Source organism: Podarcis bocagei (genome assembly GCF_964188305.1).
Source record: "Podarcis bocagei genome assembly, chromosome: 3".
Taxonomy (NCBI): Eukaryota; Metazoa; Chordata; class Lepidosauria; order Squamata; family Lacertidae; genus Podarcis; species Podarcis bocagei.
This window is the reverse complement of record NC_138127.1, coordinates 69,210,387-69,236,683: the sequence shown is the minus strand read 5'-3', so window position 1 is coordinate 69,236,683 and position 26,297 is coordinate 69,210,387. Positions and strand designations below refer to the sequence as shown.

Genomic DNA, 26,297 nt, shown 5'->3' with positions numbered 1-26,297 from the left:
CAGAATTAAGTTCTTTTCCTACAGGTAAAACAAACAAGCAAACTTGAACAAAACACCTGATCCTAAGAATACTTACACAAAAGTAAATTCCCCTGGGGGAGTCATCGAGAGAAAACTGGCCGGTGTACAATGTGAACATTGAAGCCAAGAAATTTATCCAGTGTCAGCAAGCCTCTACTCCCTTGTAAATAATCTTTATAAAAACAAGAACAGTTTCCAAAGTGTCCAAATAATCTTTCCATCTGAATGTATTTTATGTATAAAAAGATGAATTTAAAGAATTTCTGTTGCCGGTTGCATGCTCTGGTAGACAAGAGGAGGGGGAGAACACCATATGGCCACCATGTTGGACTCAAACATTTCTGGCACTTTATCTTCAGGGAAGTGTTTTCTTACCTACCCACACAGGGCAGAACAGCCTTTGAATGGGTCTACTGTGTTGGCTTTCTCCTCTGCCAGTATCTTCCCTATTTCTCCTTTGTTGATTTAAAGGGCTGGAAATCAGGAGATCTGGTGTGTCTTCTTCATTACAGGCAATGGTCCTTTTTATCACCTGAGGGCCATATGAAAACTCAGCTGTGTTTCCAGCGCTTTCTGTGTCATACTGAGCCTCGCACTGGAGCACAAGAAAGAGACCGTCAGCATCTGGTTACAAAGCTCACAGCCACCACTGAGAAATGCAGGCTGTGTTTTAGTTCTTTAGTGGCCTGTGCTTCCTTGGCACGAGCAGATGAGTCTATGTTTAGGGGCTTTCATTTAGATACTACTCAAAAGAAACGTCGGTTTAGAGGTTTGGCTCAGCTTGTGTCCATATCTAAATCTTATCCACTCAACCCCCTCCCCCACTCCCTCCACAAACCTCTCTCTGAAATGCAGCTGTCTAGCCAGCTGCTCCCACTAGTCCCCTTGCCTAGCTTATATTTGTCCTATTCCCCTCAATGCAACCTTTTCATCATGTGCAAGCGATGTTTGTCAGCAGGGAGGGGGCCCAGCTGTACTACTTGTATACAAATGTCCTCAGGGTTTCCCCAGATGAACAATCTATGTCCACCTCCCCCCCCCATTGCATTTCATTTGTGGTGCAATACTCCTCCATTTCCTCATTAATGCATTACTGATGTAGGTCAGGCGCGCAGACAACCCAAACGCAACCTGCCAATCGTGGATGGTGCTGATGACCCACCAGCATCTCAGCAAACCTCTTCTTTTCTGAGGAAAAAACAGAAGCATCAAGCACTTTGCGGGCTACAATTCATTGCTTGGTGAGTATTAAGTCATGCAGGCCTGTTTTATGGCTGTGTCCTGTAGTACACACAGCCACCGGGAGAATCTGAGGTAGAAGCTGAAGCAGCTGCCTCAGAGTTGCCTTTCCTGGAGAAAGCAAACCCATGGCCTTCCAGATGTTGTTGAATGTCAACTTCCATCAGACCCAGCCAGATGTAGTAAGAAGAACGCAAGAAGCGCCCAGATAGATTTATTATTCATTGAAGGTGTTTATATACCATTTAATCATTAGGATTTCTAAGTGATGTGCATAAAAATAAACCACACCAAGGATTAAACAGTAAAAACTCACCATAAAACCAAACACTACCTTAAAATACCTGATGGAATAATAAAGTCTTTGTTGTGCACCTGATGTTCAACAAGGAGGGTGCCTGCCTAATCTCAGTCATGAGGGAGTTCCACAGGTTTGGACCCAGTCTATGAAATGCCTTTAGGTAAGGGCTACTGTCTGACACCACTATCGCCTCCCTGCAGAAGAAATTAAACTTAAACCTACATTCATCATTGAAAAGGGCTCCAGTCAACAAGACCACATCAGGTTCAAAGGGGCCATATGAATCACTCTGCCTTCAGGAGGCAACTTGCTCTTTTTACTATTAAGGAATGTTCCAAAATATCCTTATCTCATCCTGCCTATAACCCTGTGATGTCAGCCAGGCTACGCAAGCAACCGTGGTTTGCATAAGCAGAGATTTCCATCTGGTTTTCCAAACCTAACTCTAGCGACTGCGTGACGCTGGCCAAGGAAAAGCACCAAGCTGAGTTGTTATGTTTTTTATTTTCACTCTGGGTGAATGAACCAGGAATGAATCACTTTCCATTTTTGTTTCTATAATAATTAATGTAGATTAAAGCAACCACTCCAAGTTTTAAGATCACTTTCAAGACATTGTTTTTAAAATGTATGTTCAAGGAGGCAACTGAATATAAAAGCATGTGTGCACAGGTTTTGTTTATATCTCCCCACTGTTTATTTTTTAACAAATGTCTTGTCAGTGAGAACAGGATTTTTAAAAAACTCAGAGAGTATTCTCAAAAGGACTTATCACAGATTAGTTAGTCTTTAACATGCTTTACTGCCATCTGTTCCCACAAAGTGTGCCAATAGAGTTCCTCTCCTCAGCTCTTATAAAGGGTGCTTAAAGCAAGGAGTGAGCTTTCTAAGCCATGTACTTTTTCTCACAAAGAGATAAAAAGTCAGAATTTTGAGGCATGCTGTATATTAAATGCTATGTATTTTGTAGCATTTGAATAGGAGTGTTTCCAGTTGTGGGTACATGGATTAGGAAACAATTGGGAGGCTGTTTTTTTCTGACTTTGAAAATAGAAAGGGATGGTGACTCACTGCTAGTTACTGAGATGAGGTATGTGAACCTCTGAAGATTTTAGAGCAGGGGTCGCCAACGTAGTGCCCTCCAAATATTTTGAACTTGAACTCCCATAATCCCTGACCATTGGCCTTGCTCGCTGGGGCTGATGGGAGTTGGAGTCCCCTGTTCTAACGCCCAGCTGGGGAACCTGTGGGCTTCCAGATGTTGATGGACTCCACCAGCCAGCCTGCCAGCCTGCCCAATGGTCAATATGATGTAGCTCAGTAACATCCAGAGGGTCACAGGTTTCCCACTGCTGCTCTAAAGCCTCATATACATTCTAAGAACTGCTACAGAATCCAACCTATCACAGAGATCAGGGGAGCTCATCCCTAATATGTTTCAGAAGTATGACAAAAGTTTCTTGCTGCTTTGCTTTAAAATATACAAAAGGAATTCATCCGATACTCAAGCAGTCTTTTTACACCTGCTGCTCAGAGAGGTCATTTTTTTGCCAGTACCACACATGCATGCATGCAGCGGAAAGGAGTAGCCAAACCATTTTTCTTGGCACATGTTGTTGGCCACACGGATATTTTCCCAACTTTATTAATACAAGTAAGATGTTTTCCTAAAATAAATTTGCAATGAATGCAGCCATAAGAAAAATGCAAAGCCTGAAGCTTGCACACACACGTCACCAGACTGTAATGATTGCTAGGAATTTCTAAACAAAGAGGTATAGGACCACTTAACTAAATAATAAGGCTGTCTGCATTGTGGTGGTGATGAGGTGCAATACACTCCTCCATACACACAACCAGCCAGTGTAGTTTACAGTGGTACCTCGGGTTAAGAACTTAATTCATTCCGGAGGTCTGTTCTTAACCTGAAACTGTTCTTAACCTGAGGTACCAATTTAGCTAATGGAGCCTCCCACTGCCACCGCTACGCAATTTCTGTTCTCATCCTGAAGCAAAGTTCTTAACCCGAGGTACTATTTCTGAGTTAGTGGAGTCTGTAAGCGGAAGCGTCTGTAAGCTGAAGCGTCTGTAACCCGAGGTACCACTGTAATGGTTAGAGTGCAAGACTAGGACCTGGGAGACCAGGGTTCAAATCTACACTCAGCCATGAAGCTCACTGGATGGCCTTGGGCCAGTCACTCACACTTAGCTTATTCTACCTCACAAGGTTGTTGTGATAATTAAATTTGGAGGAGGAGAACTATGTACAGCACATTGAGCTCCTTGGAAGAAAGATGGGATATAAATGCAATCAAAAATAAATGACATTTAACATGAAAGCTCTGTACATTCCATCATTTTCCTACTCCTGTAATAAACAAGCCATTCATGTCTGCCATCAAAATACATCTGCTTCCAAGAAATAAAATTCCTGCCACTTTCAAAATGCCACATTGATTCCCAAAACATCCAACAATAATGAGTTCACTCAACAGCTTCCTGTTAAGGAAGAGACATGCAAAATCAAAGATTGCATGAATCAATGATCACAGCTCTCTGACTTAGAAAAGAGACAATCTTGAAAGGTGCTTCAGAAAACGGGAATGGGAGAGTAAGTTTAAATAAAGTACAAGGTTGGGCAGACCCACAAGAAATGTTTAACATTCCAGACTCTCCACAAAGGGCAGGTCAAGGAAAAGGGAATGAGTGGTTAGGATAGAGCACATGCCACAGATATTTTAAAAGTGCTGTTGAGCACAGTCCATCTGATCACACTGTAAACAGCCACAAGAAATAGAATGAGATTGGTTTAGAATGTGGTGAACACTTTGGGTAAGTGCACATTGGCAAGACTGGATCAAACAATGGAAGGCAAGGAAGTTGAAATAACAGATGTTTGTTGAATACACAGTCTCAGATAGCAGAGAAAGCTGTGTGTGTCCTCATGATCTCCAGATGTTTCAAAAATGACTAGCTTTCATTCCAGGTGAAATTCAGTCAAAACATGTGCAGTTGTATGCATAGATCCTGAAATGAACTGTTTTTAAAAACTGAATAAAACAGCAATATACAGTGGTACCTCGCAAGACGAATGCCTCGCAAGACAAAAAACTCGCTAGACGAAAGGTTTTTCCGTTTTCGAGTTGCCTCGCAAGACGAATTTCCCTATGGGCTTGCTTCGCAAGACGAAAACGTCTCGCGACTTTGTTTCCTTTTTCTTAAAACCGTTAAAACAAAGGGTGCTTAGCTTGAACAGCTGCAGTTGTGACTTGACTTCGAGGAGCAACTGTTAGCACGTGGTTTTGTAGCCTTTTCTCAGACTTTGCTCACTTTTGAAGCTTTTCCAAAACTTTTCCAGAACTTCTCTTGCATCCATTTGGTAAGTTAAACTTTTAAAACTTTTTTGGGGGGTTTTGGATTTTGGGTTGGGGTGTTTGGGATTCAAGGACTTGGTGTTGTGGGGGGGGGTTGCGATAATCTGGGAGCTTGTGGGGCTTTTTTGGGAATTTTTATGATTTTCTGTGACCACTGGGCCAGTTTGTTTTTTTTCAAAAAAAATTTCCTGAGTTTGAATTTCTGAGTGCTGGCTGGCTGGGGGAACAGTTGGAGAGGTTTCTGCAGGAATCTGGGAGCTTGTGGGGCTTTTTTGGGAATTTTTATGATTTTCTGTGACCACTGGGCCAGTTTGTTTTTTTTCAAATTTTTTTTCCTGAGTTTGAATTTCTGAGTGCTGGCTGGCTGGGGGAACAGTTGGAGAGGTTTCTGCAGGAATCTGGGACCATTGAGCCATGTTGTTATTTTTTGAAATTTTTTTTTGTCTGGGTGGGGGAACAGTTGGGGAGGGGTTTGCAGCAGTTGGGGAGGGGCTGGGGGAGCAGTTGGGGAGGGGTTTGCAATTTCTGTGTGGTGGGTGGGTGGTTGTCTGTGGGAACAGTTGAGGTTTTTGAAGGCATTGGTGATTTTTGAAGCTTTTCCAAAACTTATTTTGCAGCCATTTGAGGTTTCTGAAGACTTCGGTGATTGATTGTTGAAGCTTTTCCAGAACTTCTCTTGCATCCATTTGGTAAGTTAAACTTTTAAAATTTTTTGGGGGGGGGTTTGGATTTTGGATTTTGGGTTGGGGTTTTTGGGATTCAAGGACTTGGTTCTGGGTTTTAATTTCTGTGTGGTGGGTGGCTGGGTGATTTTGAATTTTTTGGATTTGAAGCACATCACTGATTTTTTTTTCTTTTTCTGAGTTTACGAAGGTAAGAGCTGTGCTGCCATGGGACCCAAGAAGACTGCTGCTGCGGTGGCCGGCGAGAGGAATAAGGAGAAGGTGACGCTGGAAATGAAGAAGGAGATCATTCGGAAGCACGACGGCGGAATGCGTGTGACGGACATCGCCAGGGAGTACGGGAGGAATCCATCAACCATCGGGACCATCCTGAAGATGAGGGAGAAGATCCTGGCGACTGATGCAGCCAAGGGAGTCACCAGGATCGTGAAGAACCGCTCAGCTGTTCTGGAGGAGGTCGAGAAGTTGCTGCTCATCTGGATAGAAGAGAAGCAGCGTGCAGGGGACACAGTGTCTGAGGCTGTCATTTGTGAGAAGGCCAAGGCCTTGCACGCTGACCTCATCCGGGAACAGCCAGGAACCTCAGGTGAGCCAGAAGTCTTCAAGGCAAGCAGAGGTTGGTTTGAACGGTTCAAGACAAGATCTGGCATCCACAGCGTGGTCAGGCATGGAGAGGCTGCCAGTTCTGATGTTCCTGCGGCTGAAGACTTTGCAGCGGAGTTCCAGGAGGAAGCAACTGAGGAACGGCTGTCCTCCAAAGAAGTGAGGAACATTTGCCTGAAGTGGAAGGATGTGCAGGCTTTTGCACAGCGGCACCACCCTGACAAGCACGTGGCACGTGACCTTGCGAACACTTTTGATACGAGGGTCATGTCGCCTTTCAGGGAGGTGCTGAAAAGGCGGATGAAGCAGCAGACTATGGACAGGTTCTTGAGCAAGAAGCAAAGAGTGGAAGAGGAGCCTTCTTCGAGTGGTCCCCCAGAGTCTTAGAAAATGTACTGTACACTTTGTTGATTTTTAAATGTTTTTCTGTCATGTTTATAAAGTTAATTTATTTTCCCTTCAATTTTTGAACTGCTCTTTACAATATGTGTGACTTTAAAGAGCAGTTAATAAACTGTTGTTGTACCAAATTTGGCTTTGTTTGGACTTTTTTTGACCATAGGAACGCATTAATTGATTTTCAATGCATTCCTATGGGATTTCGTGATTCGCAAGACGAAAAATTCGCTAGACGACAAAACTTGTGGAACGAATTAATTTCGTCTTGCGGGGCACCACTGTATTTTGTACCCGATTTATTATGGATTACATTTTGCTAGTAACCAACCCAGCTAAAGTTGGACACTCTGAATGTACAGATGCTGCCTCACTTCAAATCAAGTTCTCCCAAAATTTCATATGAATAGCAATGGGAGCCAGATGCTCTCTTGGACCTCACAGGCAGGGAAGTATTGACCATTCAAGACTGGTCTGCACTCTTGCCAAGCATCATAGCTCTATCACCATCACACATCTATAATAGCCAATACTAGGTTCTTCTGACTCTTTGTCACATGCTGGCATGACAGGAGGACTGTGTGGTGCTCACCTACGAATCTAAAGTCACAAGCCAATAGCTGTGCTGATATATACATATACAAATGCACATGCATTTAAAGAGAGAGCAATAGAGGTAACCGCTCTCAAAGAGTGATAAATCATTAATACATGTTAGGACATTAGACAGGAAAAAGCAAATTACCAGGAATGACAGCTGGTTACAGATGAGGCTCCTTTGATCTTTGCAGAAATGGTTATTAACTCACAGGGTCAGCTGCCAGACATCTTTTGGCGACTGTGCCCACTCAGCCACCCACATAATAAATGGCCATTAAGCCACTTTGCTTACTAACCCTATTGGAAGAAACGTTCAAAAGAAATTTAAGTTCAAAGCAGCCTTCTGTTCCATTGAAGTCACTGACAAGCTTCTTCAAGTTAATGGAGGCAGAAATGCTGGTTTTGAACCAGTTCAACACGCCTCACTTCTGTCCACACTGCAGAACCAAGTGATCTGTCAAATGTCTTGGGAAGCATCTTTATACCAACTGCGTTGCTTATACCAACACAGTGGTTATTGCAGGCCAGCAGACTAAAACGGAAGGAAAGGTTTGAGCCCAACACTGCTATATCCAATAGCAAAATCAATGCAAAGTAAATATGAAGATGTAAAATTCACTTTCCCTCAGCTGGGGGGGGGGGAACTACTACTGTCAAATAACCTATAAGAGAAGGGCTTCCCAAATTGTGGTCCATGGGACAATTTGTTCAGGTGGTCCGTAGTGTGTCTGTAAAAATACAACTGAAAATCATGAATCATCTATCACAGCACATTGCAATTGCTACAACAGGCAAAGGAATTATTAAGTTGTCCATCATGCCCCTCAGCAATTTTCAAGTGGTCTGGCGGGGGAGCTTTGGGAACCACTACTATACAGCAGAGTTTCAGTACAAAATTAAGGATGAGGATGGTTTTTTTAAATTAGATTTATATCACAGCTTTCCTCCAGGGGGCTCGAGGTGGCATGCACCCTTTCTCTCCATTTTAACCACCCTGCGAGGTAGGCTAAGCTAAGAGACAGTGATTAGCCCAAGCTGAACCCTAGTCTTCCAGGCCCTGTTCCAGCACTCTAACCACCGCGTCACACTGGTTTCTGGTTTAACAACTCTCTGTACCCTTGGAAAACCATTTAGGCAACAAGAATACAGTGTTCCTTCTAAGCTTGCCACTATGCAGCATGAGGCCTCATCTACACTTTGCTTGCCCCACCACTTTTCCACCAGGAAAACCTGCCTTGTTACTGCTGAATCAGAGCAAACCTCAAAAGTGGCTTTCTCCAGACCGACATTTGCTCAGATTTAGCACTAAAAAGCGAGTTTTCTGGGGGAAAGTGGCAAGACAAAACCATTTGGACCCATGCCTCAGATCCGTGCTTTCTAGGCATGGGGCAAGAAGAACGGAGGAGCCCCATGACTAAACCCTTCTTGAACCAGAAGCTTCCAGTGTGGTGTAGTGGTTAAGAGCAGTAGATTCGTAATCTGGGGAACCGGGTTCACGTCTCTGCTCCTCCACATGCAGCTGCTGGGTGACCTTGGGCTAGTCACACTTCTTTGAAGTCTCTCAGCCCCACTCACCTCACAGAGTGTTTGTTGTGGGGGAGGAAGGGAAAGGAGAATGTTAGCTGCTTTGAGACTCCTTCGGGTAGTGATAAAGCGGGATATCAAATCCAAACTCTTCTTCTTCCCAACTAATGGGAAATTTATAAACGTAAGAACCACCAAGTAAATGATATTACTGCAGGTGTCATTCGTGGAATTAAGAAGACAGGTATCTGCATGATTACGTCATCCACTACTACTTGGTAAGTGGTTACTTGAACCCCAACCTTCCTCTGTGTCTGTTTCAAGCAGGCACCAAAAAGAGTACAGTGAAGGTGCCTGTCTGGTGCCAACAGGCAGGGAGTTCCAAAGTCTAGGTGCTGCCACACTAAAAGATCAATTTCCATAATAGTGTGGAACGAGTATTAAGTGGTGCCAGTAATAGTGTCAGTTCCACAACATCAGCCTATAGTTTCAGAATGGTACCTGCCCAGACATGAAGTTCATGTGACCCTGGACCAGTTGCTAGCTCTCAGACTTACCTACCTCACCTGGTTGTTCTGAGGACAAAATACATGGGATGAAAACTATATATGCTGCTTTGAGCTCCTTAGAGTTTATTTGTACACCGCTCTTTCACATAGTTATAAATGTAATAAATAAGTGAAATAAATGCTGCTGCTACTTGGCAAGGGATGAGAACATTAGGCAGCAGGTGGCAATGCTAGCAGTTCATTGAACTCATGAGCGCCTCAACCCAAAATATACATCTGATCTAAACCTGAACACTTTGACCTCTTCAGTTTGGATTGGTTGTGGCTTTAAAATTCTAGGGTAGAATCATATTTGCAGTCATTTGGGTGTAACAGCTAAGGCCATGCATGCCTAACCCTACACAGTCATAATTTGATGGTAAAGGTTCTTTTGTAGCCGAACAGTCATGAATTTCAATTATACACACACCTGTTAAATTGCTATATACAATCTGATCCAAAATAAGCCAGGCTGAAACACTGTATTCTGAATGGGATATTTAAGCAATCTGGGCAAGCAATGTTGCTTACTTTAACATCGACACTTTCCAAAACTTTATCCAGCAGTGGAACAGCTTCAACTGCCTACAGAAATATTTATGGCAGAGTGGAGAATGTATGAGAGGAAGGAAGCAGAATTGCAGAAGGCGTAGCCCAATACCATGCAACCCTTCTCAAAAGTCAGTCACGCAGATATTTAGTGGCGCTCACTCCCAAGTATGTGCGCATATGCAAAAGGCCTGCTTCTTTATTATTATTCAAAAGATGTGTTTGCAGTTGGTCATAAAGTGGCTGTCTCGCTATTGTGATAAGGATCAAGACAGTGTGTACAGTATCTGGAAAAATACATATTTAAAAACCACAGACCTCTGCAGCCTACAATTACTTTACAGCCTCTATGAAGAACCAGGTTACTCGTTATCTCCATTTTCAAGTCCTGGTCTGCCATTGTCAAATAACTTGCTAGTGTTGAAACCGTTTACAGAAAATACGCTGATAAATATTCTGTCCTTCTGAAAAGGGTGATGGTTTTAGCAAGACGTCAGTCCTCCAGGTCACCGAAGATTCTTCGGTGAGAATGATTTTTTAAAGCACTGCTTTATATCTTGATCCAGTAAGATAAGCAAACATGCATCTAGTCTGTTCAATAGGTGAATAATCCTATAATTTAGCTGGGGTGACTCACTGGTTTCATGGTGGGTAACAACTGGAACCTTAAGGCAATCTCTCTTCAACTGAACATGCTTTCAAATGAAGTCTGGTATATGTTCCATTCCTTAGCCTGCCATCTCTCTCTTTCTTACCCCCACCCACTCACATTCCTTCTGCATGTCACTCTGTACTTTTTATTTTTGAACTCTCACAAAGAGTAGGCAAAAATCAAGCTAAGACATAGAGCTGTCATGTTCAGTATTTGCAATAGCAGTTCTACACTGTTGTTAGACGATGGTCTTGCTGGAGCTCTGTTAGTATAAAAACATTTGAGACTGAGTACATGTCTACACCACAGGTATTTAAACGGGTTTAACAAATGTTCCCTCTCCCCAAGAAATTGTCATTTAATGAGGGTCTCAAGGGAATCCTTGACATCCTAATCAGATTACAGTTCCCAGAATTCCTTGGGTTAGCCACAATATGGCTGCCCCTTCCCATGACAGGCCCTTGTCTCATGCCTACTGCAAAGTTGTTCTGAAGATGGAAGACCATCTAGAACTGCGTGCTAAGCAGTGCAGACAGCTCAAGCTGCATTTGGAAGGGGAAATCACAGACACCCTCCTTGTGAAAGTATAAGACACTCCAGCTTGAGCTACGGTCTCTCTGCATCCAAACTAGCTTGTTTGTGCGATGTGCTTTACAATCCTCTTGCATCACCAATTCCAACACCCTAATTATCCTTTCCATTTTAAAGATGTTTACATGAAGTCTGAGGACTAAAAGGGCTTCCTAGAGCCAAAGAAGAGCCTTGATGGATCAGGCGACGGCCCACGTAGTTCAGCATCCTGTTCTTACAATGGCCAACCAGCTGCTTATGGGAGGCGCGCAAGCAGGACCTAAATGAAACAGTGAACTCCCCACCTGTGGTGCCCAGCATAATGCTTCCAACAATGGAGGCAGAACATAGCTATCATGGCTAGTAGCCACTGATAGTCTTCTCTTATATGACTGCATTCTGATCTCTTGCTTCTTAGAGATTTAATTCAACACCCAGCATGGTGTCTGCCAATGGTAACATATCTATGATGTGCAGACCATTTCCAGAATATGTGCTTCTGTTGTCTTTTCAGTGCATCTGAGGCAGAAAGGGCTAAAGGTGGAAGGACCTCTCTCATGATCAACTTGCTATAGTGAGAGAACCAAGCATACTGTCAACATCCATTTGACAGAGTCCTAGGTTTAGTGGGCAGCATATGATGGTTACTCTGTGGCTGAGCTATACCACTTCTGACTACAATTGAGGTTTACACCTCACACCTCACACCCCAATACCCCAATTAATATTTCAATTAATAGAAAATTGGCATGACAGGGGAAAGGCCAGCCTAGAATAATTCTTCTATCTTTCTGTGTGCAGGGATTTATTATTATTTTTTCAGAAGAGCATTCCATCATTTGAACTGCAACTGAACTATGATGTGGTACCGTCCCAACATAGGCTTATCACTTCATTTGCTGCTTGCAAGAACAAAATTAAAAGTGGAGCAAGACTACAATCGTACAGTCAGGGACCATGTCTGCCTAGATCAGGACCCATTCCAAGGTTGAAAGATAAAACTAAATCAGATAAAATTCACATTGGGCAAAAAGCCAGGACACCACACCAGGCCTCAGTGGATTATGCCAAAGGCAGACAAATTAAGTGCATGTTCCAGAAAAAATGGAATAGATAAGACCAGGGGTGCTGAAGATTAGACTAGAAACAGGAAGACAAATATTCCAGTGTCTTGGGCAACTAGCCAAAAGTCCTGCTGGTTGTTTGGACATATTAAGCATACATAGTGCCAAGACTTACCTGCTGGTCAAAGAAAAGAAAACCATGCACTGGACAGTGTGACAGCCATACTGCCGCGCTGCTTCTTTAGAGTTAAAAGCAAATAGAGGCTTTAAGCCATTTTCACTAGCGACACTTAAACCAGGGTTGTGGGTGGTGGGTTTTGTGTGTGCACGCCTGGTGTCCATAACTCAAATGTAAAAACTACATTGCCTGAAATATATATTTTAAAAACATGTCGTTCTGATTTCTGTCTTGCACTAAGGACATCACAGGCAAATGCATTTCAGGTTCAAAACAGCCTCCTTGCAGCTGTTTGAGTATAGACAGTGAGAGACCCAATTGCTTTATTTTTAATTAAAATTAATGGGGAGGAGGAAAGGGAAAGAAGTCAAAACAATCGCAAAGTAACACCAGAAAGCTGAGTGGGATAAGATAGACCTTTCACATGAACCAATAGCTAGCCAAGGTGGGCATGTTTACCCTAGTACCTGGGTAGAGTCTTCATTGGCTATGTAGGGCAGCTGTGAGTTCCTTACTCTAGGTGTGGTTTTGAAGTCTGACACTAATGACCCAATTTGCATTTTTAAATTATTAGACAAAGACAAATTGGGTTCCTCAATGACAACAAATTGCACAGAAACACCAGCATACATATATAAAATGGACAGCTTTAAATACAAGAAAACAACCCAAAATGTCACCATACTGAAATGTGAGCAAGACTGTTCTACATCTACCATAAAACTCACCCTGCAAAAGTCTCATTGCAACTTGTTGTTTTGTTACCAGCTAGTAGAGGGATGAGGCAGCTATGGCCCTCCAGATGTTGAACTGCAGCTGCCATCATCCCTATGCATTGGCTATGCTGGTTGGGGTGGCTGGGAATTGTGGTTCAACAACATCTGAAGGGCCACCGGTTCCCCATTCCTTATCTAGCACCATAATTATCAAGAATATTACAAGCAGAATTCAGAAACAAATCCTCAAGGACATTTCATGGCATCCTTTGTTTCATGATGTCTAAACAGGGAATAATTACACACTTTCAAATTGAACAAACAAACACAAAAACCCAGGGTAGTTCAGGATATTTTTCTTCTTCTCTGAAGAATTCTAAGTATCACTATATATCCACATACAAAATCTGTGATGAAGTGTGGCTTCTTGGGTTTTGATATGTGTGCACTCTGAACATTTACAAGCACCACCCAGAACTATTTTAGTTTCTGAAAAGCTAACCCTGTGATTATCTACTGCCTGTGCAAGTCATAACAGCAGAGCAAACTCAACACATGTGCAAATAAAGGGATGCAATAATGAAACTATTATCTCTCTCTATATATATATATACCCTTGACAGGTTTATCAATTGTTTGGAAAGTCAGAAAATTAAGTTTCAGTGCAAAAAAATATATATGAGAAAATGAACCCCAGCAAACATACAAAAAGAAAAAAAAATTAAACTGAAGCTGATGGATTTACTATTCCACTCATCATTCTCATAAAATGAGATCATGTTTAAATGGTGACAAATTCTTCATGTTTAGAGCATGTTCTTCAAGCTTGCTTAACAGCAACTGGGGATAAGAAACCTGGGGCTCTCCAGATGTTCCTGAACTCCAGTTCCCATCAGCCCCAGGCAGTGTGGCCAGTGGCCAGGGACGATGGTTGTGAATTTTTCTGGGTTTTATTGTCTTATCTTTTGGGGAACCGCTTTGAGGCTTTTTTTACAATCATGCGGGGTGTATATCTTATGAAATAAACAATAAAAATAGTAAAACTGCACCAGTTACCAATTTGCTACTGAGCCAAATTTAAGATTCTTTTCTAGAAGTACAGAATCCTAAACAACCTAGGACTGGATACTCGAAGGAATGCCGTCTTACATATAAGCCAGTCTGTATGCAAAGATCCTTTGATGCGACCCTCCTGCTTGTGCCTCAGTCTGCTTCAATCTGGCTTGTGACAATCCAGAGGAAGGCCCATTCCATTACAGAATGAATAAATAAATAACATTTGGGGGCACGGAGGACCCAAACGAAATATCACATATAATATCTTTACACAGGAGCATCTATTCTCAATATTTCTACATGAGCAAAGGAAGATCGTTTCTCATCTTGTTTGCTCCACTGATGGGAAACACACTGCACATTTCAGCCACAAGCCTCTCTTGAGGGGGACAGAATTTATTCCAAACTAAAAAGCTGTTGCTTTTAAATCCTTGGAATCGTCCTGGAAGATTGTCTCCATAAGGTCTATTATAGACACAAGATCTATTTTCCTGGAAAATCTTAGTCGTAAAGTTTATGAAGTTGAAGACCCTTTTAACAATTTAGTTTACATAGATTTCATTTATGAGGCAAGTGGCTCGTAATGAAGAATTATCTAAACTGACTTTAAAATTACCTACTCTCTTAAAAATACCTCGCTTGTAATTAAATTGCCCAAACAAGTTTAGGCTGACTGGACTGTGGTTGCCTATAAAGCTGTACTTTTAAACCTCGTGCTTTGGCTGATTTACAGCTTTCAACACAACATTACAGATTTATTTAATTGTATCTCCTCCAAAAATTATCCTTTGTGCACATTTTTTCTACTACTCAGGAATGGCAGAGGTCAAAAAAAATGGAGGGCTGGACAGAGATGACCCTACACATTTTAGTGCCTCAGGCAGAAGGTTCAAGGGAGCTTTCTCAGTGGTGGTAAAACATATAATAAACTCAATAATTGATAATTTGCTGGCCTTTGATGGTAGCCTGAGATCTGCCACCTAAGGTGGGAACCTCAGTCTGCTTAATAGTAGGAGCTGCCCCGAGGCCTGACATTAGAAGAAACAAAGAAGCAGTGCATCCCAATGGGAAGAAACAGATAATGAATCATGTGATGGTGAGTGAGGAGTTGAAGGAGGGACAGTAGCTCCTCATTTGGGCTTGGGTGCCAGCATTCACTGAGGGTCCACCACACTAACCTTTGCTCTGTGCTTTCTAGGTACAGGTCCAAGCTTTCCAGGCACGTGACAGAGCCATGGTCTCCCCGCAACACTTTCCCCAGGGAACACGTTTTACCTTTGAATAGGAGCAAACGGCAATTCATGGAAAATCTGACTGCTGATTGAACTACCATTGGCTAGCCTCACCTGGTTTAGCTGGCCAGTCAAAGCCATTCCTGGGGTGTGGCCACTGTCTCATGTTGACAGCTTCTAGGAGCCACAGATGAGAGCTGAGTGTGGACCAAAGGTGGACATACTACCCCAGAAGGAGCATGACATGTCCCCCACTCCTCCCCTAACACCCCATACAGTCTAGCCACACCTGGAGGGCAACACATTGACTTTCTGCTTGGTTCTTTGTAGATATGGTTAACAAATGATTACTCAAACTCCTTCCATCCAATTTCCTCCCAGCCAATGGGCAGGGATGATGGAGGTTGTAGTCCTACAACATATAGAGGGTATTCGGTTAGGTAAGGCTGTGATTACTGAATTTTAGATAATGTTTTGCTTGCCAGTGAAACATTAATGCAAGCCCAACATTGCCAAAAGTGGAGGGAAGCCCCCATCCTTCAACTCATAAAATTCAGATTACATCTATTCCCCCTGCCATTCATAAACAACTATTCTACATAGCATACTGGAGCAATACCCATGTCTTTCCCTGCAGAAAATCTTATTGTTTCCGGTAAGTTATTCTCTGCTTTCCCCCACTTACCCAGAGGTAAGGGATCTACACACCACTCATTCTGCATTGAAGAGACATTAAGAAAAGAAAGAAATCCACAACACAGGTGTCATTTCAGGCACATATCCAATGTTTTGAACATTTGAGACATTCATCTTAAAACTCATGCACTGAAGTTCTAGACAGAAGTAAAGGGAGTCAAAGTCTGCAGAAAAGTTAGTTTTGGCAAAATTAGAAATGAAAACAAAATGTTAACAAAATGCAGATGGGTTCATCTGTCAATATAAAAGAAATTGCAGGAGGTCCCCCCCCCCTACTTCTAATATGATGTGGGGGTGACCCACTGCACTGTTGCATGAACACTTCATCAAAACTCAGTGACCAGGAATTCTGTGTTTAATGCATAGCTGTGATGTAAATCTAGATGTAGCATATAATGAAAATAGTTGTGATCTCAACGCACCCACACATATTGAATGTAATACTTGTTAGCAAATTGGTATGAACATTTCAAAAACTCTAGGATCAGATTGCAAACATGTACACAGAACTATTATCTGAAGCATTATAGCAAAATTAAAATGTGGTTGGCATAATGCACTACAGATACAAATCACACCTCGTATGTAAACAAGGTCAGGGACTTGTTTAATGTGTGTGGGTAGAAGAATGTAGTTTTATTTATTTTTCATACTGTTGTGTGTTGCCTTAAGCACAGTATGGAAATGTGATGAAGAACACTGCAATCCTGTATCTTGGAGCAAGTCCCATTGAGATTCTGAGCAGACATTTATAGGATTTAAATTTCATGCATTTTCTTATTTAACAGATTTTCAAAACACCTTTCAGAAAAATTAACCTTCCAAGGTGGTTTACGAAAATAAATAAAGTAGGCAAAAAAATCGCAATAAAGTAGTAAGATTTTTAACATAGTAAAATAAAAACAAGATATTAAGATATTAAGATAATAGCAGCAAATAAAACTATCAGCAACAGGTAAAATAGCTAGATTAAAATAGCAGCAGCAGAGGGAGGGAAATGAAAACACAGCACCCTAAATCATCCACATGTCAGCGGCAATAAAAAGGTCTCTAGAACCTCCTGAAGGCCAAAAAAGAGGGAGCCTTGGGAAGAGTATTTAGCAGACGTTGGGCAGCTAAGATCTGACTTATCTAATCAAGGCTGCAGTTGTGAAGCTGCCATAGTTGGTAAACTGCACTCCTGGCCACTGAACACCTATGACTCCACAGGGAGCACAGAGTCCAGTAATTCTTCCCAGCTGCATTCTTGCTCCTTTAGGGCTAGGGTGGAGAACTGGATTTGGATGGTGGGTTGGATCCAGAACTTCTCCACCTTTGTGGAACACTTCTGACAGGTGGACAGGGTTGCCCACCTGTTGATCACCTGAGTTGTATGACCTCAGATGATTCAACTTCAAAGGAAGGAATTGAGAGCACAAACAAGGGTTTCTCCTTACACCTGGAGGAGGCTACAGAATTGCAGGAAGTGAGAAATTCCTGCTAACATGCAGAACCAGAGATGCTGTCACAATACCATTTTAGTGGTTTGAATGCAAAGAGGTTGTTTCCCGCTGCTTCAAGTCTTTTTCTGACATCCCTATACACACCAGAAGGAGGGTGGGTATGTCTTCACCTGATTTGCTCCTCAAACAACAATTCACTGAGGCTGCCATCTGCACATGCTCAATGGCTGTCTTTAATGTGTATACCTCAGCTTAACCATGGCTTCTGTTTTCCAACAGGATGGAAGCTGGTTTCAGAGACGACATAGGAGAGAGGGAGAGAGACTCAGGAAACTAAGTGCAGGGGAGGAGTATTAAAGTAAGAAGGTGCAAATTGGAAAAAGCCTGGGAGGAAACAGCAGAGTAGCAGGGAGACTTCCCATATACTTTTCAAAATCCTGCAGATGTGTCAGGTTGATACACAGCTGTGAGGTGAACATCTCCCTATTGCAAATATGAATATTGCACAGCATAAAGTGACTAGATGCATACAAACTGACTCCTTTTGGAAATAAAGCATTGAAAAGGCCTAAAAGTTTAATTAAAGCTTTACTTGCAGAATTTTCTTCAAAACCAAACAAAAAACTTCAAAGATACACCCAAATAATTCCATACAATATCTTGTGTTGTCCAGCACAGGATCAGCATCTTATAAATAAAATATAATTCCAAACAGACATAAAAGCGAAGCTCTCTCCTTACATCCTCCTGGAGCTGTTTTCCTGGAGAGCTTCATTCACATCCTTACTTTTACAGAACCTGGGAACCTAAGGCAATTACCTTTCAAAATGGAGATTTGCAACCAAATAGCCTCCCATGTGATCTAAGGTTAATCATTCACATATTAGCTACTACAGAACAACAATAGTTTATTATCAACCCATTAAGGAGCTCAGAGACCACTACATGCTGTTCTTTAGCTTGAAGAATGGAATCTTCCAATGTTAAACCCTTTCAGCAATACACATAGCCATTTTCCATTTTGGTGTCAATTAAATAATTAACACTTCCTTCATCTCTGCTTTTTGCAGGGAGACCAGATATAATTTGGAAGATAATTGGATCACCTGACCCCCCCCCCCAGTATACCAACATATGTGGCACACAGTAAAGTATCCATGTGCGAGAGGAAGCTCTCATTTTCATTGTTCTACATGTTATATGAATTGCAGGTTACATGAACTGATTTTTGTGGGGTACTTACTGATATTGTTGAGTTTGGGGGGGAGTCAGTCTGAATGATGCTCTGAGTCCTTTCCGATTCTTGGGATCCTGTAACTGTGGAGGTAGAATGGAGGTAGAAGAGCCAGTGTGGTGCAGTGGTTAAGAGCAGTAGTCTCGTAATCTGGTGAACCGGGTTCGCATCCCCGCTCCTCCACATGCAGCTGCTGGGTGACCTTGGGCTAGTCATACTTCTCTGAAGTCTCTCAGCCTCACTCTCTTCACAGAGTGTTTGTTATGGGGGAGGAAGGGAAAGGAGATTGTTAGCCGCTTTGAGACTCCCTAGGGCAGTGATAAAGCGGGATATCAAATCCAAACTCTCTATACGAGCAAGCTTGCTAACCCAGTTCCTTTATTAAGGTACTGACATTGGCTAGTTAAGCACCATGATTAGCATACCCCACAAAATTACCCCATGCTTCCCCTCCCCAGCTGCAATGTAGGAGAGCAATAGCTGGGCTGGCCTATGTGTGAGCTGGAAGCAAGCTAGAAGTTGAAGACAGAGAGACATGTCTTGCTCTGCACTGGATCTAAAGCTGTGACTAATGGAGAAGCGAGATCTGTTGGGGTGTAAATGCTGTGAGCACCTCCATCTTATGCTCAGGTTGCATATATGTTTAAACAAACCCATATATCCTAAAGGCACCACAGCCTCCGCTGAACTTCATTCCCAGGAACTGAATCTTGGATAAACATTTGGAAATCCTGGAGTCTCTCACTGCTCAGAGACTGGGGTAGGGACTAACAATATTGTGGTTTTTTTCCAAGTTGTTTCTAACAGCTCATGTCATAAGTTGTCAGGCACTTTGGGCCCAATTTTGTAGAAGAGTGGCAAACAAATAAGCAGATAATGGGTAGAACAGGAGTTCTGGGGGAAGAGGAATGGAATCCTTCCCGCCATACCATTTCCTTGATTTAAATTACCCCTCTCCCCAACAGCGTTCCCTCCTTTAGTTAAAGAATGACAGGGTTCTTTGCAAAAGAGAAGCTTGGCAAAGAGTTGGGACTCTCAGAATGTAGAGAAAATTTAGACGGGAGTCAGAATCCGAAAGGTTTAAGAAAAGTAGCCTTGCATATACTTCAACACCTTGGTCTTTGCAAAATTCCATTTGGTTCCTGCTTATTTTGTTATTGTCCGATGTGTATATTTTGGATTTTCCCTTTTATTCAGCCTGAAAATCTGTGGACCAGATTTTCTGCTTTCCATGTTTATATGTGGGCAAGGCGGGGGGAATACTACAGCAGGCCTACCTTCTAGTCTTCTTTATCTCTCAGCATCTGGAAAGCAGGAAGGACTTGGTCAAATGTCAGTGAAAGGAAAGCTTCTTGAGGGGACACTGTCAGATCAAGTATATCCTGGTCTCCATTTTAAAAAAGAAAGAAAGAAAGAAAGCTTAAAGATGTGCACAAAACATTTCATACGGAAAGCAGTGAGTCCAACACACATTTCCTTTTCACTGATTTTTAAACAAAATAAAAGCAGGAGTTGAGGGATTCCCAGAAGACTCATCTGCAACCGTCTCAGAGCTCAGAATCCAAGCTTCCTGCAGGGCTCTAAGAAAACCAAGATTTGTATCTAGAGTTCCAGATTTGAGTCCATATTTGGCAGGGAAGGAATAACATGCTGGCTGCACACTGCAAAAACAAGTGAGAGAGTAAGGAAAGCAAGTACTTACTTGAAAGAAACATGTTGCAAGGCATGTGAAACAAGGGCAGATTGTATAGCGTTCAGTAGCATCTAGAGCAGGCAAAAGGTACATATACCAGTTTGGGCTATTGATTTATAACTGTATTGACATTTTTGTGGATTTATTATCTCTTGATGCATGCTATATTTTTAGAGATGATTTATTATCAAACCTGAGACCTTTAAGAATGTTGCAGGCAAAAGAGAAATCCACATACATAAATAAATGTTTAAATGGGTATGAATGATCTGTCAGATATCCAACTTTTGCCTTAAAATGCATTGAATTCAGGGGGATTTCAGGCAGCTATTTATTGAGCCACTGGAGCACAATTGCATTTGCAGTGTCGAAATGATGCAAGCCCATATTTTTGCCTCCATTTAATCCAGATTTAACCTTTCCAGCAAAGATCTGCGAAGTTTTTTTTAAATAAATAAATAAATCTGGAAGCACCCTATGATAATCAAGGGTTTGAATTATCAAGGTTCATGTAAGAATGTATTTAACATTTTAAACTCAATTAATCTACAACAGTAAGTTTAGTTTAAGTTCTGGCTGGTTTACATTCCGGTCAATATAAATGCCACTCTAATATAAGTGCCACTCTCATATAGTACTAATTATCCCACATAGATGATTCTAGGAGACGTAAAGTGGCATTTTCTGGGTGTATAAGTCTTTATGGTTAGGAAGGCAAGGAGTCTCCTTCTGACTGCCTACACACCATGTTTTCATGGGATATGAAGTTGCTGGTCAAGAAACCAGCTCCACCCAGTGAAACTGCAGAGATGGATTTGGCACTCATGCCAAAGATGGCTGTGAAACCAGCTTAAAATCATCATTTATAAGTCTGTTTTCTCGTTCTACCTGTGCCAGTAATGCTCTCTAGAGGTGCCAGTCTCTTTGGCTGATAAAAGTGGTAGTTAAGAGTCTAACTTTTTAACTTGTTCTATTTGGCGGTACAAAATCTTGGCTTCCTCAAGATGAAAATTGTGTGTGAGGGGGTGCTACTGCAGAGTAGATGAGAGGAAAGGAAAGCTCAGTTGCACACGCTCAAATGGAAAATCAGAGTTGGCTACAACCCAGTATCTCTTTCTCAGAGGTTGATACACATGAGATGTGCTCCACGACAGATGGTGTGTTTGAACCCCTCATTCCCCCGTAACTTACTTATGAGGACTTCCTCAGCCAGAGGATGGCAAGTCACATTAGACTGAGCAGCCATTTCAGTGAATCTTGGGTTCCACTTCCAAATGACACCAAGATCTCAATAGGGAAGTGCTTCTCAAGGTCTCTAGATGGCTACCACCAGCATTACATGGAATCAAAACCAGATGCTTATCCCCACTGCCTGAGGTGTAATGGGTGGCTAGCAAACAAACTGCTTTTGGGATGGCGGCACCCTGACTGTGGAACCCTCTTGCCAGAGAGGCCTGCCTAGTGCCTACTTTGTCATGTCAGGAATGGGCAAAGAATGCTAAAACAAAACAAAAAAATCTCAGGTCTTTCCCGGAAATTTACTATTCATTCTTGCTGATGAGCCTTACCTTGCTCTCTTAAGAATTTTGTTGCTTTACAAAAAATATTTGTGCCTTAAGGCAACCTGAAATATTTTAAGCCTGGGGTAGAAATACCTGTAATAAACACTGCCAGTCAGTTTAGACAGTACTGAGCCTGATGGACCAATAGCTATCATTATAAGGCAACTTCTTATGTTTCACAAATTACTCTAAAAGCCATTTAAGCAAGCGGTGTAAATATGTTGTTAGTGCTTCTCTGTCTCTACTGATGTGTCAAAAAGTTACAGTAGTTTGGCGGGTTGAATGTTGTTTTTTAAAAGAGGCAAGTGGGACACAGTCATACCGCAAGATGCTACAATCTGAACCAAACCACCACATATATGGTAACTACAAATTATGTTTCATATTACGTAAATAAGCATAAAAGTTCTCCTCCTGACAGCCAATAGGACAAAGGCAAAGTTTTATTTCATTCTCCCTAGCCAAATGCCACAGGATGTCTGTGCTTTGTAATTTTAGTTTATTGCTCATTCCTTCCCTTTCCTCGTCTTTCCTTAATTAGACAGCATCTTTCCTTAATTAGACAGCTCTGAATATTGGCATTAGCAAACTATTGCCAGTAGGATATAGTGTGACTTAATTATTCTAAAGCCAAGTGGTGACATTTCCTTGGCAATGGTCCTCTACCATAAGGTACACACAAAGGGTGCCGCCATGATGGTTTTTGTTGGAAAGAGGTGCAGCTCTTCTGAACGGAAAGCTAAAAGTATTTGAGCAGGAAACAAAAGGCAGGGAAATCAGGCCATCTCCTGATGGTCACACAGAGGTAAAAGACACACTGCGCATTTCAAGCACATGGCTTCCCCCAGAGAATCCTGGGAACTGTAGTTTGTTAAGGGTACTGGGGATTATAGTTCTGTGAGTTCCCAGGATTCCTTCGGGAAGTCATTAGAAATTGGCACCACTGTAACTTTTACTCCTAATGCTGTCATGTGTGGGCAGATTTTTTTTAAAACCCAAATTGTAGAACAAAACAAAAAACAATATAGGCACATGGTATGCAAACAGCAAAAGATCTAGCCTCACATGGTTTTGAAATTCCATATGACAACTACTCCAAATCTTTTTATGACTCCCTTGGGGTCCCCCCCCATCTCCTCCCCCAAAGTTCTCTCCAATTCCACTTAAGTACACAAGAAATAAGAAATGAACATTAAACTATAGCAGAACAATTAAAACCCTGGTAAAGCAAGTGTCAATTTGAAACCCCTCTAAGTGCCATTGGCTGGTCTGGAATCTAAACATTAGCTACATAAAGCAATTTAAATGTGTATATTGCCAACAGTGATTTGTGCAAAGGCACAAGTCCTATCTGAGAGTAATGGGCATATTTGAAAAGAGTGTTCTCAGTACTATCCATTAGGAATATCTAAATGAAGAGTGGAGTAAAAGAGGACACCATGAAACACACTATATTCGGAATGAAAACATAACACTATTAAAAGCTGCAGCAAGGGTGCCCCTGTGTGGACACAACAAAATACTCTGAGCTGTACAAATGGGATCTTTAGTGAAGGTCTACTCAAAACGTCTTTAAAGAAAACTTTCTGCCCTAGTTAACAGAGTACAAATAAGTAAAAGCAACCATGATATATTTCAAGAAAGAAACCCACTTCATGGTTTATTACACTTCTTCCCAAAACATTTTGTAACTGATACCTGTCTGGTAATAAATCACACTAACACATCCTACAAGTTTTTCTAAGTGTGTATATTGTGAATAGCATACCGTAATTAATTCAGCAAGATCTGAATGTGTGTGTATAGACAGACAGACAGACAGACAGACAGACAGACAGACAGATAGAAAGATATCAGAGAGAATAGTACTATTATTGTGACAACAACACCCACTATATTTGCATCAAAAATATCCTAATAGCCTTAGAGCATCTATTGCTATTTAGGATGTAACAAAAGCATAACAATTCCAAACTGCAAATTACTAGCAGCTCCTAGTTTGACCAAACTACACCTTACATTAGACATAGTTAGCTATTGTAGAATTCTTTCTAAAAAAATTCAGAACAGCTATAAGGGGCCTCAGGAGTCAGACTCCATCGCACAAAGTGGGGGCTAACTCTTCTTCCCATCCCATAGTCCTGATGAAACCACACACCCATAGCTTCTATTTGGCATGGGAGTGAAGCAGCCATTCAGGAGATAGCATTCTGGGACTGATAAATTAAAAACTTTGTTGAGGAATAGCAGGAAAATCAAATGCCCTATAAGAGTGGGAGTGAAAAAGGCAAGTGTGCTCCAAGTTCCGTCCATTTTTGCAGAAAAAAAGTCACCACATTTTGGGGACTTTTCCACATGCTGAAATTACATATCCAATGAACCTTCAGGATTGGTGCTGGTATTGTCATTGTGCTCTCTTAAATCCAGTGCCAGAAGTAGCTCTCTTTGCAATACAAGAGAGGAACAGTAGGCTGCAGAAGATAGCCACTGGTGAGATGTTTCAAGAGTGCATTGCAGTGTTTACCTGAGTTCAGTCTCCTTTGGAATGAGGTCACTGAATGTGGACTACATGCTTCTCCCTGTCCCCATTTCATCATCGCAACAACCCTGTGAGGTGTGTTAGACTGAATGAGCTTGATGGGCCTAAGTCCACCCAGTGAGTTTCATGGCTGAGTAAAGGTTTGAACCAGGCATAGGCAAACTCCGGCCCTTCAGATGTTTGGGACTACAATTCCCATTATACCCTAGCAAACAGGACCAGTGGTCAGGGATGATGGGAATTGTAGTCCCGAACATCTGGAGGGCCGGAGTTTGCCTATGCCTGAACTTGAACCCTGATCTCCTAGGTCTCTCCAAGGCTAAACTCCCCCACCAGTCCTGCTCTCCACTCTCTTTTAGGGCTTTTGCCTGGCTGGAATGTGTCCTTCAACAGTAATAATGCCTCTTTCTTGCCTGGCTGAAGGATGGTACGGCACTGTAAGAAATGTTCTAGTTCTCTTGAGAATAACTTTGGGATATCTTCAAGGATGAGACAAAAGGTCATTTTCTAAGGAGTGAGTGCATGATAACTATAAACTGAGTTGCTTCAGAAATGATTAGAAATAAAATGCAGTCAGTGCCTCAGAGACATACTGCACAATCCTCCTCAGTTGCATTTTCTTAACTTATCACATGGATTTCAGAATGTGGTGCCCAAGTACATAAAGTAGATCTTTATCATTATTTACTAGACTGCTCATTGTATTCTGAACTAAGGGCAAAGTTTATCGTGAAATTGTTAAGTAAGATACCTGATGATGCAGCAAAAATTACATATTTGTTGTCCAAGTGTGACAAATTTGTGACAGAGCTACAAGATTTGCAGTGGCAGCTCAAAAGCTGAGGAGAATTTTTATCAAGGCTAATACGGTAAATGCAATTATTTAATTGGATGATTTAATTTAGAAAGTTACCTGGATGCTTTAAAATGTAAAGTTTGCTTTAACCACTTGTATTTTGATATAGATTTTCTTTTTTTCTTTTTTAACCTTTGCATACATATTATGTTATTGGTATTTTGACATATTTTAATATAAAGGCATACTTTGGTGCACACTGTTCTTCAAGATTTTATCAGTTTATATTATTTTCCTTTTCTTTGGTTGATATGACCAAGGTGGTCGAAATAACAATTACAAGTTAAACCACACGATCCCGTGTAGGTCTACTCGAAAGGAAGTCCCTCGAAGTTCAACGGGGCTTACTCTCAGGTAAGTGGGCACAGGTTACCTGGGAGTTCGTCTCACTGAACATGGGGGAAATTGCTCGGAATAGACCTGCACAGGATCAGACCTCCTGAACAAGACGCAGAAGAGCGCAAAAGAATGATCTCGCTGGCAACTCACCCTGAACACAGTTTTCTCAAGGCAACTCCCGGCAGCAAAAATAGGGGAAATGCTTAACCCAGGACACTGACAAAAACAACAACACAAGACATCGGCTGCATCTGAGGGGACTGGATCCAATACATTGTCTGGTGCGGACAAGTTTCTCCAATATTTGGACTCCAACTCCCATCAGCCGCAGCCAGCACGGCCAATGGTCATGGATGATGGGAGTTGTAGTCTAGCGAACATCTGGCGGGCCGCTGCTTTCCTGGGACTAACCCTGAGGGGAAACCTTCAAGAACCGGAAAGATAGGCTGCTTGTGACCACCATGCCCGCCGTTTCTCCCGCCCTCCAGCTGGGCGGCAGAGAAAAGCTTGCGCACAGCGCGCCGCCCCCGACGCGGGGAAGCAGGCAAGCAGGTAGGGCGCCCGCCCACCAATATCCGGGTCTCGGCATCTGGGGCCGCCCATTGAGCTGCGGGCGCCGCCTCTTTTCTG

The 26,297-nt window shown here is 42.1% G+C and overlaps 2 protein-coding genes across 4 annotated transcripts in view; one reads left to right on the top strand and one right to left on the bottom strand.

The window, feature by feature from the left end:
* CDC42EP3 (CDC42 effector protein 3) overlaps window positions 1-20,062 on the bottom strand; it is an 87,425-nt gene extending 67,363 nt beyond the window's left edge. The window contains exons 1-2 of the mRNA XM_081188153.1: window positions 19,956-20,062; window positions 18,688-18,923 (exon numbers count right to left, since the gene is read on the bottom strand). The gene's annotated coding sequence lies outside the window, so the exon portion shown is untranslated. The remainder of the gene's footprint in view (window positions 1-18,687; window positions 18,924-19,955) is intronic.
* Window positions 4,628-6,892, top strand: LOC308582799 (putative CENPB DNA-binding domain-containing protein 1). Of its 3 annotated transcripts, XM_081186258.1 has the most exons (3): window positions 4,628-4,940; window positions 5,553-5,624; window positions 5,800-6,892. In XM_081186258.1, the coding sequence occupies exon 3, from the start codon at window positions 5,826-5,828 to the stop codon at window positions 6,606-6,608; it is 783 nt and encodes a 260-aa protein (XP_081042384.1). In that variant the 5' UTR covers window positions 4,628-4,940; window positions 5,553-5,624; window positions 5,800-5,825; the 3' UTR covers window positions 6,609-6,892. The 3 variants fall into 3 exon arrangements, with proteins under 3 accessions (XP_081042384.1, XP_081042383.1, XP_081042382.1); XM_081186257.1 differs by having other exon boundaries at window positions 4,628-5,624; XM_081186256.1 differs by having other exon boundaries at window positions 5,553-6,890.
* Window positions 20,063-26,297: the final 6,235 nt, after the last annotated feature.